Below are 14,511 nucleotides of genomic sequence, written 5' to 3'. Positions count from 1 at the left end.
CAGCCTTGCCCTGTTCATGTTTTTAGGATAATATTCCTCATACATTTTCATCAACCTCGTTTTTAGATAGAAACATACTGGAAGCCACATGTTGAAGACATTAGAGAAGGCTGAGATCTGTAAATAAAGTACTTTAATCATAGTAATTAGTGGAGTTATTAAAGATAGGTTTACTGGTACCATTCCATAGCAGCTTAAAACTGACTTGGAAAACAAATACTCTGATGCCTTTCCATTCTGGTTTCTAATGTGATTGTCAGTGTTTTCCCTTCCTTCAAATTGGCTTTTAGTCACAGAGGTGTTGTAAGTGCTAAATGGATTTGTTTAGTAGTCAGATAATGTCACAGTCACACCTTTCAAAAGCAATTTGTCATAAATGATTTTTTAGCCATGGCTTTTATTAGGAGGTCTGCTTTGCCAGGCAATGTAATTAGTAAGCTTGTCAAGGCCTGATGCAGGCACCATTAATACAATGTAGAATCCAACAATGACTTTTAGCCATTTTACGTAGGTAAATATAAGATTAGATCATTTTCCCGTATTTTGTATCTGTTATAAATGTGCTTATCTTAATGAGTACTGAAATGAAACAGAACTGAAGTCATAATGGCTCTGTGTGTATATATATATGTCTTATTTTTAATATTAACACAAACTCCATTGTCCCTCAGAATGATACCTCCTACGAGCAAAACTTTTCTTGTCAATAACCTGGCTGCTGGAACTATGTATGACTTGTGTGTCTTGGCAATATATGATGATGGCATCACTTCCCTCACTGCCACCAGAGTCGTGGGTTGCATCCAGTTTACGACGGAACAGGATTATGTGCGATGCCATTTCATGCAGTCCCAGTTTTTGGGAGGCACCATGATCATTATTATTGGTGGAATAATTGTAGCATCTGTGCTCGTTTTCATCATCATTCTAATGATCCGGTATAAGGTTTGTAACAATAATGGGCAACACAAGGTCACCAAGGTCAGCAATGTCTACTCTCAAACTAATGGGGCTCAGATACAAGGCTGCAGTGTGACGCTGCCCCAGTCCATGTCCAAACAAGCTGTGGGACATGAAGAGAATGCCCAGTGTTGTAAAGTTGCCAATGACAATGTGATACAATCTTCAGAAACTTGTTCAAGTCAGGACTCCTCTACCACTACCTCTGCTTTGCCTCCTACCTGGACTTCAAATGCTTCTGTGTCCCAAAAGCAGAAAAGAAAGACTGGCACAAAGCCAAGTGCTGAACCACAGAATGAAGCGGTCACAAATATTGAGTCCCAAAACACTAACAGGAACAACTCCACTGCATTGCAGTTAGCTAGTCGACCTCCTGATTCTGTCACAGAGGGGCCCACATCTAAAAGAGCACACTCAAAGCCAAGTAAGTTTCTCACTTTGCCTGCTGAGAGATCCAGAGTGAGGCACAGGTACTCCCTGAATGGAGAATTAAAGGAATACTATTGTTATATTAACTCACTGAACATATGTGGACAGTCTAAAAGAAGCATGTCTATGAATGCGATGTTAATTCAATCCAACAGTTCTGATGGGCATAGTGGAAAAGCAACTCTTTCCGATTCTGAGTGGATATTGGAAAGCACTGTGTAACCTATTATTTCTTTTTAATGAAGAAATTACTTTGAAACTCATATAAGAAATTGGAATTTGAAATTCCAGTTTTGTTTCTCTGATACATGCCTCATAGAGCCAAGGTGTATAAACCTTCTAGGTATAGTTTAATATATGAAGGTGACATATATAAAAGGGATAAAAGCATGACATAGCAGCAGTGCCTCTTCCCATTCTAGGGCTGGCTTCCAGGTTCTACAATAGCAAAATGCAAAATAAAGGTTGTCACCAGGTAAAAATGTCTTGCATAAATCATGCTATTTCCTCCAGTCTTAAAAAGGACCACCTAAACTGATGCGTATTTGTCAGTGAGTATATTGCATATTTTCTTTCAAGGACAGTAGTGTTTGTTTTCAGGCAGATATCAAAAAGGACAACTCTGTGTTCTTATGGTATTTAAAATGAAATATTCAGTAAGTATATCCAGACAGTGTTAAAATAAGTACCCTTCTAAACAACATTCTTGATTCAGGTGCCTTAATGGATTTATGGCATTTCTCATTCATGACTTAGCTTCTTTGATGGGAAGCAAAACAATATTCAAGTGATTTTGCACTTATCAAAAAAAAAGAAAAAAAAAGAAAAAAAGAAAAAGAAAATCTAGTTCGGTTTTAGTCACAGGTCAGAATTTTATAAGCTGCTACCTGCTACCCTGGGCATGTGAGGGTGTTTTCATTCATTCAGTATACATTTGCAGAATGAATGAATGTTATATTTTTCTTTATGGAAATTAAAAAGGGAGACAGAAATACAAGACGTTATCAAAGGGATCTTTATTTTTATCACTAAGTAAAATGAAAAGAATACTTCTAGTGGGATTCTTACTACATTTATAAGCAATATAAAGTCATCGCTCATTAACCAGGTAGTGATTTCATTTTTCCCTTCTGCCTATAATTCTCAGTTGGAATGTTTCTTTGTTAGACTGAATGCATTTATTTTAACCAAAGCCTGTGATGAAATTTAATTAGAAATCATTCAGCTTAGTGATAATCTATTATTAATTTTTTTTAAATTTAGTCAGACAATAATATTGCTCTTTGATATATGGCATTCTTGGACATCCACTGAAATCAAGGTATATAGATAAATATTCCTATGTACTTATTGAAAATCTTATATTATATGACAACTTGATGGTGTTTTATTAAAGACTGGTAAATGGGGGTTAACATTAGGGCATTCTTTGGTGTTTGGGGAGGAATGTTGAAAATAAGCTTCCAGTGAGAATCTTGTACACACAAAAAAACTTAGCCATAATATAATAAGGTATGTACTTTATATATACAACACACTCCATGGGAGTAAGTTTTAGTATATATGCTGCCAAAGCAAGCACATGGGAGTAAGTTAAACACACAGTAAGTTTATTATTATCTTAAAGATCACTTGAAATATCATTAAAACACAGATAAGGAATGGTAGTCATTAGTTTAATTTTTTTCTACTAGAGGCATATATAAACATTTCAGTTAATTTTAACTTTACAGAGACACATCTTATATACACTTTTATGATGACATTCAGAAGCAGGTAAAATTAAAGCAGTTAGAGATTATTTTCCATGCCAGTCTTGAAACAAATGATCTAATGGGCTAATGTTATCTTAGATTCATAAATGCCTTCTCTGCCCTGATTCCTTTTCTGAAGTTTGCCTTTCACAGGTCAAATGTATAGTTCTCTTGAGGAATAAATGAGATTACACGTGTGGTCATATTTTGTAAAATCAAAAGCATTACACAGAGTAAAGTGTATCTTCAACATTTTCTGTGATAATGCTCTAGTCCCGATTAAACATTTCTAGTTAACATCAATTACTTCATTCTTCAAAAGGTGCTGATTGGCAAAAGCATATTGCTTTTCCCTTTCCTAGTTTTTATCTATATAGTATTAAAAAGTCCCAAATGTATAACTGCTTTTGAGATTTAAATAGATGAATCCCCAGAGAAAAAACCTCTGGCCTTATGAAGATTGTGGTCAAGGGGGCTCTGAAATCATGCATAAAGGACAAATTTAGCACATCTGCACCAAGCTGCACTGATCAGCTTATTTTATGTTTTCCACGTGCCTGTATTATTAAAAATCAATTTTCTGCTTGTTTCAAATGAAATTTTAATTGAATATCTTTTATTTTTATAAACATTTAGAACTCTATAATATCTAATAATGTGTAATTTATTCTGTTTGACTAAAGTCATTAAACCCATTTAAATTTGTATTAGTTTTATAAGGCTGTTTTCAGGGTATATTAACCAAATGCATGAACACTTGTTTTTAGAAGTGATAAGAAGGCTTATGTTTCTGTCTTTAAAAAGTTTATATTTTGAGAGATCAACAAAAGATTGTCCTATAGAGAGGATCAAATGTTTTTGTTTTTGTTTACAACTATATGAGAAACTTTTTGCTCAGGGCAGTTTCAATGTGAAGTGATGGAAAAGTAAATCTGTGGGGAAGCTGAGGGTTATTACAGGTACCTGGTATAAAACATAAAATCTAAAACATAAAATCTGAAACACAGCAATTACTCAAATCAATGAATGAATGGATAGATAAATAAATAAATGAATGGGGCCAGGGAGGAAGGTACAGTAATAAGTATTTTGATTATATGAAGTTGATTTGTGATCCAGCTATTTTATTACTATCAGCAAGAAATTCTCTTATTGTTTTTCTTTCTGTTGTTTCTTGCATTTCCCATTTAACCAGCTATGTACATGTGATCCAAAGTATATGGTTTGCAGTTGCTGATTATGTCTAGGTTATAGACATATAATTTAAGACATGGAAGCAAAAAACTATATATATATATATATAGTTTTTTGCTTCCATGTCTTAAATTACTTTTTCCTTTATTTGTAGTCATTTTACACTATTGTTTCAATTATTAAATAGGACAACTAACAAATAATATATTTACAGATATTTGCTCCAAACATTTTTTTAATTATATGTCTTCCTGTGTTACTTTTTGTTGCTTTTGGATAATTGTCCCCCGATTCGAAAATGTTCCAACTATTATTAAAGTAATAATAGTTTTTATTTAATGTATGTAGTATCTGAACATCATAAAGGGATAATGAAGCATCCAAAGCTGCCTTAGAATCCTAAGAGGAAACAAAGTTTGGTTTGATAAATACTATTTATTTTTACTCTACAAATAGAATGAAGCAGAGTCACCTTAAGTAAATAATTTAAATTAAATACATAACACCCTCACTGTGGCCAATTTATTTCCTAATTTTTTTTAAAAACCATTAAATGTAGTTAGGTTGGGGTAAGCTATTTTAAGCTTTCAGACTGTTGATTTTAGCTGTTCTATAGATATATTTTACTAAAAATGTTTTAGAATATAGGTTATAAAACTATTATAAACCATTTATAGACATAACAAGTCTATTATCTGAATGATTCATACTTTTACATAAGAATTTGAGAAATTAAAAGAAAATTAAATGTGTTCCATTTATCTACAGGGATCTCTTTTTATCTTTCCTTGAGAAGTATTTTCTACTTCACTTTAAGGCACTCAGAAAGTACTTACTTCCAAACTAAATTTTAACTCTTTTATTTGCTTGTATTATTGAATGGAAACTAAATACTTCATTCTTAAAGGTAACAAACTAGAGCAATTATCACAAGATCCACAACAATTGTGTCTCAGTTCTGAAATTTTCCTATTTTCCTGTTATTCACAATAAGAACTTAACAACAATCTTTAAATGTCAATGGTTTAAAAAAAGCTGAAAACATAGAGTATCTTGTTGTACATAGAATTGCAAAGGTAAATGCATTTTTTTCAAGGACTGCAGAATTGAATGCATTTTCTTATTGGTATGACAAAATCCCACTTCTATTTTATGATGCTAAGAAAGCAGTGTTCATTTATACTAGATAGAATGAAGACTGTCTGTTCTCTTTCCCTTGCTCAGTCAACGCTTGTGTTTCAGGAAGCATCCAGTCTTCTTCCTTAACACTGAATGTGGATGCTTCTGTCTGAGTGTTGGTGGTGTTTGGAGAAAAGACTTCAGCACAGAGGTGGGCTGGATGGGAAATGGAGATTTCTCTTATCCTCCTCAGTTATGATGATAATTATCACCATCATCATCATTATCATCATTATATAGTCATTATTTACCTTATAATGTTTGTGAGTAAAGTGTTTTGGGGGTGAAATGTATGGATAAGAAATACCTTGTTTTAAAGTTTCATAGAGAAAAGAGAAAAATAACCATAATGAATAATTGGAATTTTGTAATAGTTTCAGAGCTCTGTCTTTCCAGATTGTTCAGTTCCTTTCCTCCCATGCTAGATAAATGCATGCTATAAACAAATACACTTAGTTTTGTCAAGTTTGGGGAAGGAGATTGTTTGTTTGGTTTCCACAACAAAAACAATAATTCTTGTAGTAATACAGAAGATCACTTAACATAGAAAGAATGGTAAAAGTATTTCTGTGATCAGAGTCATCCAAAAAAATGTGATATTGTTGAAGTGTGGGGCACAGAAAGTAGCAGTTTTTACCTAGGACTCTATTTAAGTATGAAATCACCATGTTAAATAATGTCAACACATTTGCAATTTTATCAAATATTACAAGTAGTCAATGTAACAAATAGTGTATCACTGTCTTCTGATTTTGTCAGCTATTTCTCAAAGCTGAAATTTAGGATCTAAAGTTACCATTGATAAAATACATACACAGTATATACTTATGTACCTATATATGTAATACATAGATATACTAATATGTATGCTTATCAAATTAATCAGTTAAAATTAGAATTTGGTATCCTGCAACATAGATTGTAATTAATGTAACAAAATCATATTTAAATGAGCTGGTTAGTAGGGAACTTCTCCCAGAACAACTGTACAAACTATACCTCTTATTTGTAAGATTACAGTGGGATATTAACTCTCCAGTAGAAATTTATTTTTCTGAACTTCCTAATGATAGTGATCTCTACAACTTGTCTAATTTCATACACCCTTTTCAAATAGATGACTGTTATGTTCATGAATTTTAAAAACTAAAAATTATTTTTTCAAATACATTCAGGGAAAGTCATGAAGTCCTTTTCATTTTGTGTTTGGAAGTGGATATACATTTGATCTTGGTTGAAACATGAACTAGATAGATATTGTGATTCTGCTCAGAGTATGTCCAATAAATTATTGAAATAATATGAAGGGCTTATGAAATATACTGTGTTGGCTCTACCATAGTGTAATTTCCTAACCATTTTTTCTGTATAATATGAACATGTCTTATTATTGCTTTCATGTAAAACCTGATCTCCAGAGGCCATTACAAAGTTTTATGAATATTTATGCAGGAGGTTCTATAAAAAAGTATTTTGTACTTTTCTCATCACACTTACCTGCAAACCAGAGAATAACTTTTTTCTAATTTTTTTCTTATCGTGTCACTTCTGAAGGACTAGGAGTATTTGCTTAAGAGGATGTATCAGAAAGAAATAGAATGTGTGCTATGCAGGGTTATATAATGGTTTTAAACATTTATAGCCCACTGGAACATACCTAAGGACATTTAAAGGCAAAATGGTTGCATATAGAACATTAGTGTTTTAATGAGGATAAATGGGTACTTCATACCCATTATTATTATTTGGAGGGCTATTGAATAATGATCGTTGTAAATAATGATTAAATACTTTGCCTGTTGAACATGGTGAAGCTATTTCCTATTTTGGATTCTCTTGTCCATGGTTCCATGTTAATCATATACAACTCTGTAGTTGAAATATTAACATTGATAGTCAATGGGGGGAAATGAGTAGAAGCCTGATTCTCTTCTTGAACTCTTTCAGGAAAAGTGCATTCAATAATAATTATTACTCTTTTAGCAACTAAGATTTTATACCGTTATAATATCATATATCAGGAAGTAGCCATAGACAACTACAAAATATTTACGAAAGTCAATTGCAATTAGCCCAAGAACAGGTAAGTTAAAAAAAAAAAAAGTCTAGATAATTCTTTGTTAAGAGAAATCTTATCAAGATTTCACTGAGAAGTGTTTTAGGGTCTGTTTCTTTTAAAAATAGAATTTGTGTATTTGTTTATGACACTGAGAATTTTATTCCCAGATGCTTTGCTGACTAATGTTGACCAGATTGTCCAGGAAACACAGGTGAGATTTTTGTTATCTGTCCCATAATTCAGCACTTAAGTGGCTATTTTTTTTATAATAAATTTTTTAGATTTTTTGCAAGCTTCTGTAACTTGCCAAAATTTTCTGTTAAAGCTTGTTCAGTGCTCAGTGGTACAAACTGTAGTTGAGTTTGGTTAAATGACATTCCAGTTACTAAATTTAGACATGTTTCTGGTTAACTGAACATTTCTGACTCATACTATAAGAATAAGGGGAATACTAATGTGACTTTGGAGTCACTCTTATACCCATGCACAATATAATGTGCATTTTTCCAAATATTTCCCAACGTGAAGACAGTAGCTTGTTAATAATGTATTTACTCCTATCCTTGACCTCCACATCCTAATAGGAGCTGAAATGATACATTATACCTCCCTGGAAGGAAAGGAACAGAAGTGTTTCAGTGTTACCCAAAATGAATGAAGCCATTATAAAATGAAGCAAAAGACTACACATGAAATATTCATGTTATTCCTTTTGTCAGCAACTGATTACTCTTCTTTTTTTTTTTTTTTTCCTTTCTGGAAGTTTCAAATGAGTATTTGATTCCTGCATTTTAATTGGATCAGAAAGTGTGTTTCCAGAGCAGAATAGCACTTTAGCAATCTGTTCAAACAGCTGGAAGCATCAGCCATTTGCTTAAGGTTTGGCACAGAAAAAATATTCTGCTTTTAAAAGTTCTAAAAAAGGCCACTGATTTATTTTTTAGTGGTAAAAATAAGGTCTCTTTTTTTTTTTTAACATTTTGTATTTAAAAGATAATAACTTGAACAATCATTCAGGGTTTCCCCTAATGAATTCCACTCCCAAATTAAACCTAGTGTTTTTCATGCATCATATCTTTGACTTCAGGATCTCAATCCCACATTGCAAAAAAATGAACAGATGGCTCACTAGAAACAATCAATAGCCCAGTGTCTGGCACATACTTTGTGTTCTATTTTGTGTGCAGAACTGACCTGCATGAGGCTGCATTGTTTCATCACCACCCAGTGATTCCCTTTCTCACTCTGAACTTCTCTCTGTTTCCTTCTCTCTCCTTCTGCCTTCTTTCCTCTCTCCCTCTCTCTCTAATTTCTAAAAGTTCACTTATCATGTAACTCTGGGCCTCTAGCTCTTCTGAAAGTGAGTAGCTTTAGAAAGGCATTAGAGGGATCCCTGGGTGGCGCAGCGGTTTGGCGCCTGCCTTTGGCCCAGGGCGCGATCCTGGAGACCCGGGATCGAATCCCACATCGGGCTCCCGGTGCATGGAGCCTGCTTCTCCCTCTGCCTGTGTCTCTGCCTCTCTCTCTCTCTCTCTGTGACTATCATAAATAAATAAAAGTTAAAAAAAATAAAATATCTGTCTTAAAAAAAAGGCATTAGAAAGTAAATGGTTAATCTATAAGAAGCACAGTTCAGAACGCACCGTTTTATCAAGAATTAGAAGCAGGAGAGTCAATCTAAGGCATTTTTCAATTATTAATTAAAGTATCCTGAGACTTCAGTGTAGCTACTATTGGTGCTTGGTAAATGATTTCTGCCTTCATAGGCCTGTCATTTCCACAGCTGTCAATGCAACCAGTGAAGCCCCTTCCAAGAGAGGGAGCCCCCTCAGTCTTGTGGCCGCTCCCACTGTCCTAGTACTTCGCCTGCGAGAGAATGGAGTGAGGAAGAGCTGGCAGAGATTTCTTGTGCTCACAAATTCCTGGCTCTATTTTAGGAGGAAGAAGGGATATACATTTTTATCCTAAGTTTACTTTTTTAAAGATTGTATTTATTTATTTGACAGAGAGAGCGAGCACAAGCAGGAGGAGTGGGATGCAGAGGGAGAGGGAGAAGCAGGCTCCCTGCTCAGTTCCTATGTGTGGCTCGATCCCAGGAGCCCAGGATCCTGACCTGAGCCGAAGGCAGACGCTCACCAATTGAGCCAGCCAGGCGCCCCTTATTTTAAGTTTATATTTCCTGCAGGATGGTAACAAATGTTGTTTACTACCCAAAGGCAAAACATATTTTCCAAAATTTTGAACACTGCCCATGGCATTAAATTGAAATTAAAATGCTAACTATGCATACATACAGTAAAAGTAAGGAAAAATTCGTGGCACTGGGGTGGCTCAGTCAGTTAAGCATCCTACTACTGGTTTTGGCTCTGGTCATGATCTCAGGGTCTTTGGATGGAGCCCCGCCTCACAGGGAATTTGCCTGTCCTTCTCCATTCCTCTCTGGCCCTTCCCCTGCTCTCTCTCTCTCTCTCTCTCAAATAAATAAATAAATAAATTTTTAAAAAGTAAGCAAAAAACAAACACAGAACACCTTACAACACATTTTTGTTTTTAATATAAAAAATGTTTCCATGGCAACATTATTAAATTAATTGTGCCATAGTCCTTAATATAACATCAAACTCTAATAGGAAGATACACAGAAGACAGAGGGTTTCCTTCAATCAGTGGTGTAGGTGTTCCTCATACTGATGTATCTACTAAGATTATTTTTTTCCTAAGGATGAAGAATTAATACATTTATTTATTTTCCATTAGCCAGAATATGCCATATGCCAATTTTTTCCTTAAGATCTTACGTAAATGTGAATAGAGTGAACTTAAAATATTTAATATATCATATATGATCCTTTTATAATAAAATTATAAAATCCTAATCACAGATGAATTCAGAGCAAAGACAAGAGGAATCATTGATAAAACTGGTGGTAATTACATGTAAACTGGCACTTACAAATAAGTTCAAATCTTAAGTTCAAAAAGATTGTTATACTTAAAATAAACCCGGTAAAATAATTGACATGCCATGTTTATAAGTTAAAATACGAACAATTGACTAGTTTAATTTTTTTATTTATTAGAGAAGGGCAAAGGAACAGGGAGAAAATCTCAAGCAGACTCCACGATGAGTACAGAGCCTGACAGGACCTCAATCTCACAACCCTAAGAATATGATCTAAACCAAAATTAAGAGTTCGACACTTAACCAACAGAGCCACCTAGCTGCCCCTGACTAGTTGCATTTATACCAAAAATGCCTCAAGTAAAGTTTCTTAAAAAGTATTTGTTATATTCAGACCAACAAAATATGTGTACTGTGTGTGCGTAAGTATGCTCAAGAAATATCCCTTATTCTGCAATTGCTTGCACTAGCCTTTAAGATAGTAGCTTCCTGATTCTAATAAACTGACTTCCGATTATATCTGTTTAGTATCAATTAAGGTATTTAACAAATTTAAACCTTGTCATAAAATCTCTGCTACAGGTACAATAACCATAAAAAGAGAACTTCTTTTAGAGAAACAATTAAGGTATAAATGAATAAAAGTAAGCTGATTAGAAAGAAACAGCAACATTTAACACAGGATTAGGAAAAAACATGAAATAAGAGCTAAACAGCAAAGCAAATGTGTCTTTCTAATATTATCTTTCTAATATTATTTCCTAGTAAAAATGACCATAAAATATTTGGTTCTAGAGCTTTAGTGGGGTTTTTTCTCTGATATTCCCTTCAACTCAAATTGTTAAAAATAAGAGTGATAGAATAGGCACATATGCACATATGTAGAAAATTTTTAACGTTTTATGATAACTAAAGCTCATTTTTGACATTTACTTGACAATCACAGTAAATCAAAAAACTAGCATCCTAGTATCAGCAATGACTTTCAGAATCATTTTCTTCTTTTTTAGATATCCTAATTATACAAGATAAAAAAACATTCATAGTTCTTAATTGCATTCAGAGTAGGGCACTAACATTTTCCCACAATCCATTCAACATTGGGACATTTTTTCTTCTTTTAATATTGGGGTAGTTTTAATTTCCTCTTTTCTTTGTAGTACTGTTAATAAGACTGTCTGCCCACAGTATTTTGCATGATACCCTTTCACTTTTAAGTAAGGACCATTATCAAAACATCCTGAGCCTATCTCAAATTCATTATTTTTAGTTCTTGAAACATTTTAGCATAATTATTATAGTCTTTTTTTCCTTTGTGATGCTCTTATAATTTTGTGTTCATATTTAGATCTTTATGGAATCATTGTAAGAGTTTGTCCTTTGATAAGTAAAGTAAATTTGTTATTTTCAGTATCCTACATTCTAAGTTTTTATTCAGCTTCATATTATGTCATCGTTTCAATAATAGTATCTTCAGGGCAGGCAAATTCAAACCGTAATTTCTAAAGCTGATTGCTAATTGTCTAATCTTTGAAATTAGCAGCTTTTATAAAAGCCATACAAAAAAAAGCCATAATCCCATAGTTTGTTAATGATTTTTATGTAATGTGGAAATGAATCAAAAACTCTTTAAAATATGTAAGCTTATGCAATCATTAACTTGATTTTTTTTTTTTTTTTAATTTATGAGAGAGCTAGAAAGAGCATGAGCAGAGAGAGGGGCAAAGGGAGCAGATTCCTGATGAGGAGGGAGCCCGACCTGAGCTGAAAGCAGATGCTCAGCTGACTGAGCCACCTAGGTGCCCCTCATTAACGATATTAAAATAGCTTTTTATTCAGGAAAAATTTATTATTTCTAAAATCAAACTAGTTATACTGTCCACTATATTTTTCTTCTATGTGTATTTAATCTTTTCTGTATATTCTTGTTTCCTAAAACTTGAAGTTTGGTATAATACACTATCTTTTTTTTATCAAAAGGAACATATTATTGGAAATGCAAACAGAAATAAACCATTATAATCCAATTTCACCAAAGATCAGCTATGCTTTGAACCCAGTAGATAGGAATTTAGATATACCTCATTGTCATTTAAGGTGATTTTGTGACTTTTTCTTAGAACACTCCAGGTAAAGAATGATAGTGAGATCTGTAGTTCAGTCATTTCCAAGGTAATTATTTTTTTATAAATAGGTTGCACATCTATTATCTATTAACAGTTTTCAAACATTGTATAAACCTTTTGTTCAATAATTTTTAAAAACTATTGTTTGTACCAAAAATAACTTCAACTATTCAGATGAAATATTCCCCCTCAGCTTTTTAAAATATTTTATTTTTAGGTAACCTCTACACCCAATGTGGGGCTCAAACCCAGAATCTGAGATCAAGTGTCACACACTCTACTTACTGTGCCAGCCAACTCATAAATATAGTTCCTTTTTAATGGGAAGAGACAAAAATGATTTCTTCAAATTTATGAAATCATATATTTCTCAAAAACTATTTTTCATCTCTATTCAAGATAGAATTTATAGACATATCTTAAGTCTATGATGCTGAGAATCCACATTAGAAGAAGAGTATTTTTACAGTTTGATATTTAAAATTTTTAAGTGGTTTTTATATCATTTAATTCAAAATCATATTAACTATGGAATACCTTTCTTGTGAGTTATTGTCGGTTTACACATTTATTTGTTCTGTGGGTGAGGAGCTAATTTATGAAGAGGAATAATAGTCTTCACTGATGTTTAATGTATAATTAATTTTTTAAAATTTCATTATGATACCAAATTCCCAACAGACTATATTTAGAAGTTAGAGATCACTTAGATTTTAGATATGATGAGCAAATTTAGTCTAATATGTTCAAAGTTTTAAAAACCACTATGATTATTTGTTAAAATTTAAATGGCATGCATTAATGAATAAAATCATTACTTTTTTCTTAACTTGAGAATATAAATGTGAAAAACAAAGCAAGGGAAAATGCCATTCCACAATTTGGCTTTGACGCACATAACTATTTAGGCTTAATGCACTTAGATTCCTTTTTAAAATGAAATCCTTTCATACATTCACAATTTGAAATTACTAAGCAACATTTTAAAAGCTTATGTGCATGTCTAGATAGTTTTTAGGTGTGTATTTTGTATTCTATAGCAATAAACCTCTGCCTGGGTGCTTATAGTTCAGTGACTAAATTACTAGCACAATGATCTTATTGCCTATGTATTTTCTCTTTGTTTCTTTGTTTCTTTTTCTTTTTCTTTTTCTTTCTTTCTTCCTTCTTTTTTTTTTTTTCCTTCCATTTCAGAGGCTGGAGTTAATCTGAAGAGCACTACTTTCTCTCCTGAAAAAAGTTGCCACTGATATTTTTACTGGATAAAATTTAAAAAAAATGTTTCAATTCACAAAGGCTAATTGTTGAACTGGTGTCCTAGAAGAAATTGTCCACTGGAGCTGAAGCAGAAGTCTCTGATGCTGGTGGAACTGGCTCTTTCAGACCAGACCATGATGGTTCATCCCCTTTTAAAGCCAAATTTTTTTTTTCGTCTGGCCTACAAGTTTTTTGGTTTTTTTTTTGTTTGTTTGTTTGTTTGTTTGTTTTTAAAGAAGGAAACAGAAAAGCCTACATTGGCATCGAGTTCTGTATCAATCCATGTTACATCGCCATCCATGATTTAAGACTGTAGAATCTTGAATAATCTATATCACTTTAACAAATAAATGTTTTACTATGACAGAATTTGTACAGTGCCTGATTTGTGGAAATATCAATTACTTCAAGTATGAATGGTGAAATAATGACTATAAGAACTAATAATACTATTTTACATTTATGTAATGCAAAACCTTAAGGAATCAACTTTGCTTTATAATGCTGGAACTATTTCTGCCATTACCGAAGTACACCCACATCTGTGGGAGAGCAGTGCAGCTATTTAAAAGCTTTATAGCAATTTTGTGGCTCAGTGTAAGACAGAAAGTGATGAGGGATCTCATCACTTCAGAACTTCAGAAAGCATCA

The 14,511-nt window shown here is 33.0% G+C and overlaps 1 protein-coding gene across 4 annotated transcripts in view; it reads left to right on the top strand.

The window, feature by feature from the left end:
• The window catches only part of LRFN5 (leucine rich repeat and fibronectin type III domain containing 5), a 235,858-nt gene extending 221,634 nt beyond the window's left edge, over nucleotides 1–14,224 (top strand). For 3 of the 4 annotated variants that reach the window (XM_041757997.1, XM_041757995.1, XM_041757996.1), the window contains 3 exons: nucleotides 672–1,384; nucleotides 7,743–7,786; nucleotides 13,798–14,224. In XM_041757997.1, the coding sequence (XP_041613931.1) occupies nucleotides 672–1,384; nucleotides 7,743–7,786; nucleotides 13,798–13,815 (775 nt within the window). In that variant the 3' untranslated portion in view covers nucleotides 13,816–14,224. Of the gene's footprint in view, nucleotides 1–671; nucleotides 1,385–7,742; nucleotides 7,787–13,797 lie in introns of those variants that run through there. The other variant, XR_005988304.1, reaches the window with a different exon arrangement.
• Nucleotides 14,225–14,511: the final 287 nt, after the last annotated feature.

This window comes from Vulpes lagopus, chromosome 6 (genome assembly GCF_018345385.1).
Source record: "Vulpes lagopus strain Blue_001 chromosome 6, ASM1834538v1, whole genome shotgun sequence".
NCBI classification, from domain to species: Eukaryota; Metazoa; Chordata; class Mammalia; order Carnivora; family Canidae; genus Vulpes; species Vulpes lagopus.
Note: the sequence above shows the minus strand (reverse complement) of the source record. Positions and strands in the feature narration are given on the sequence as shown.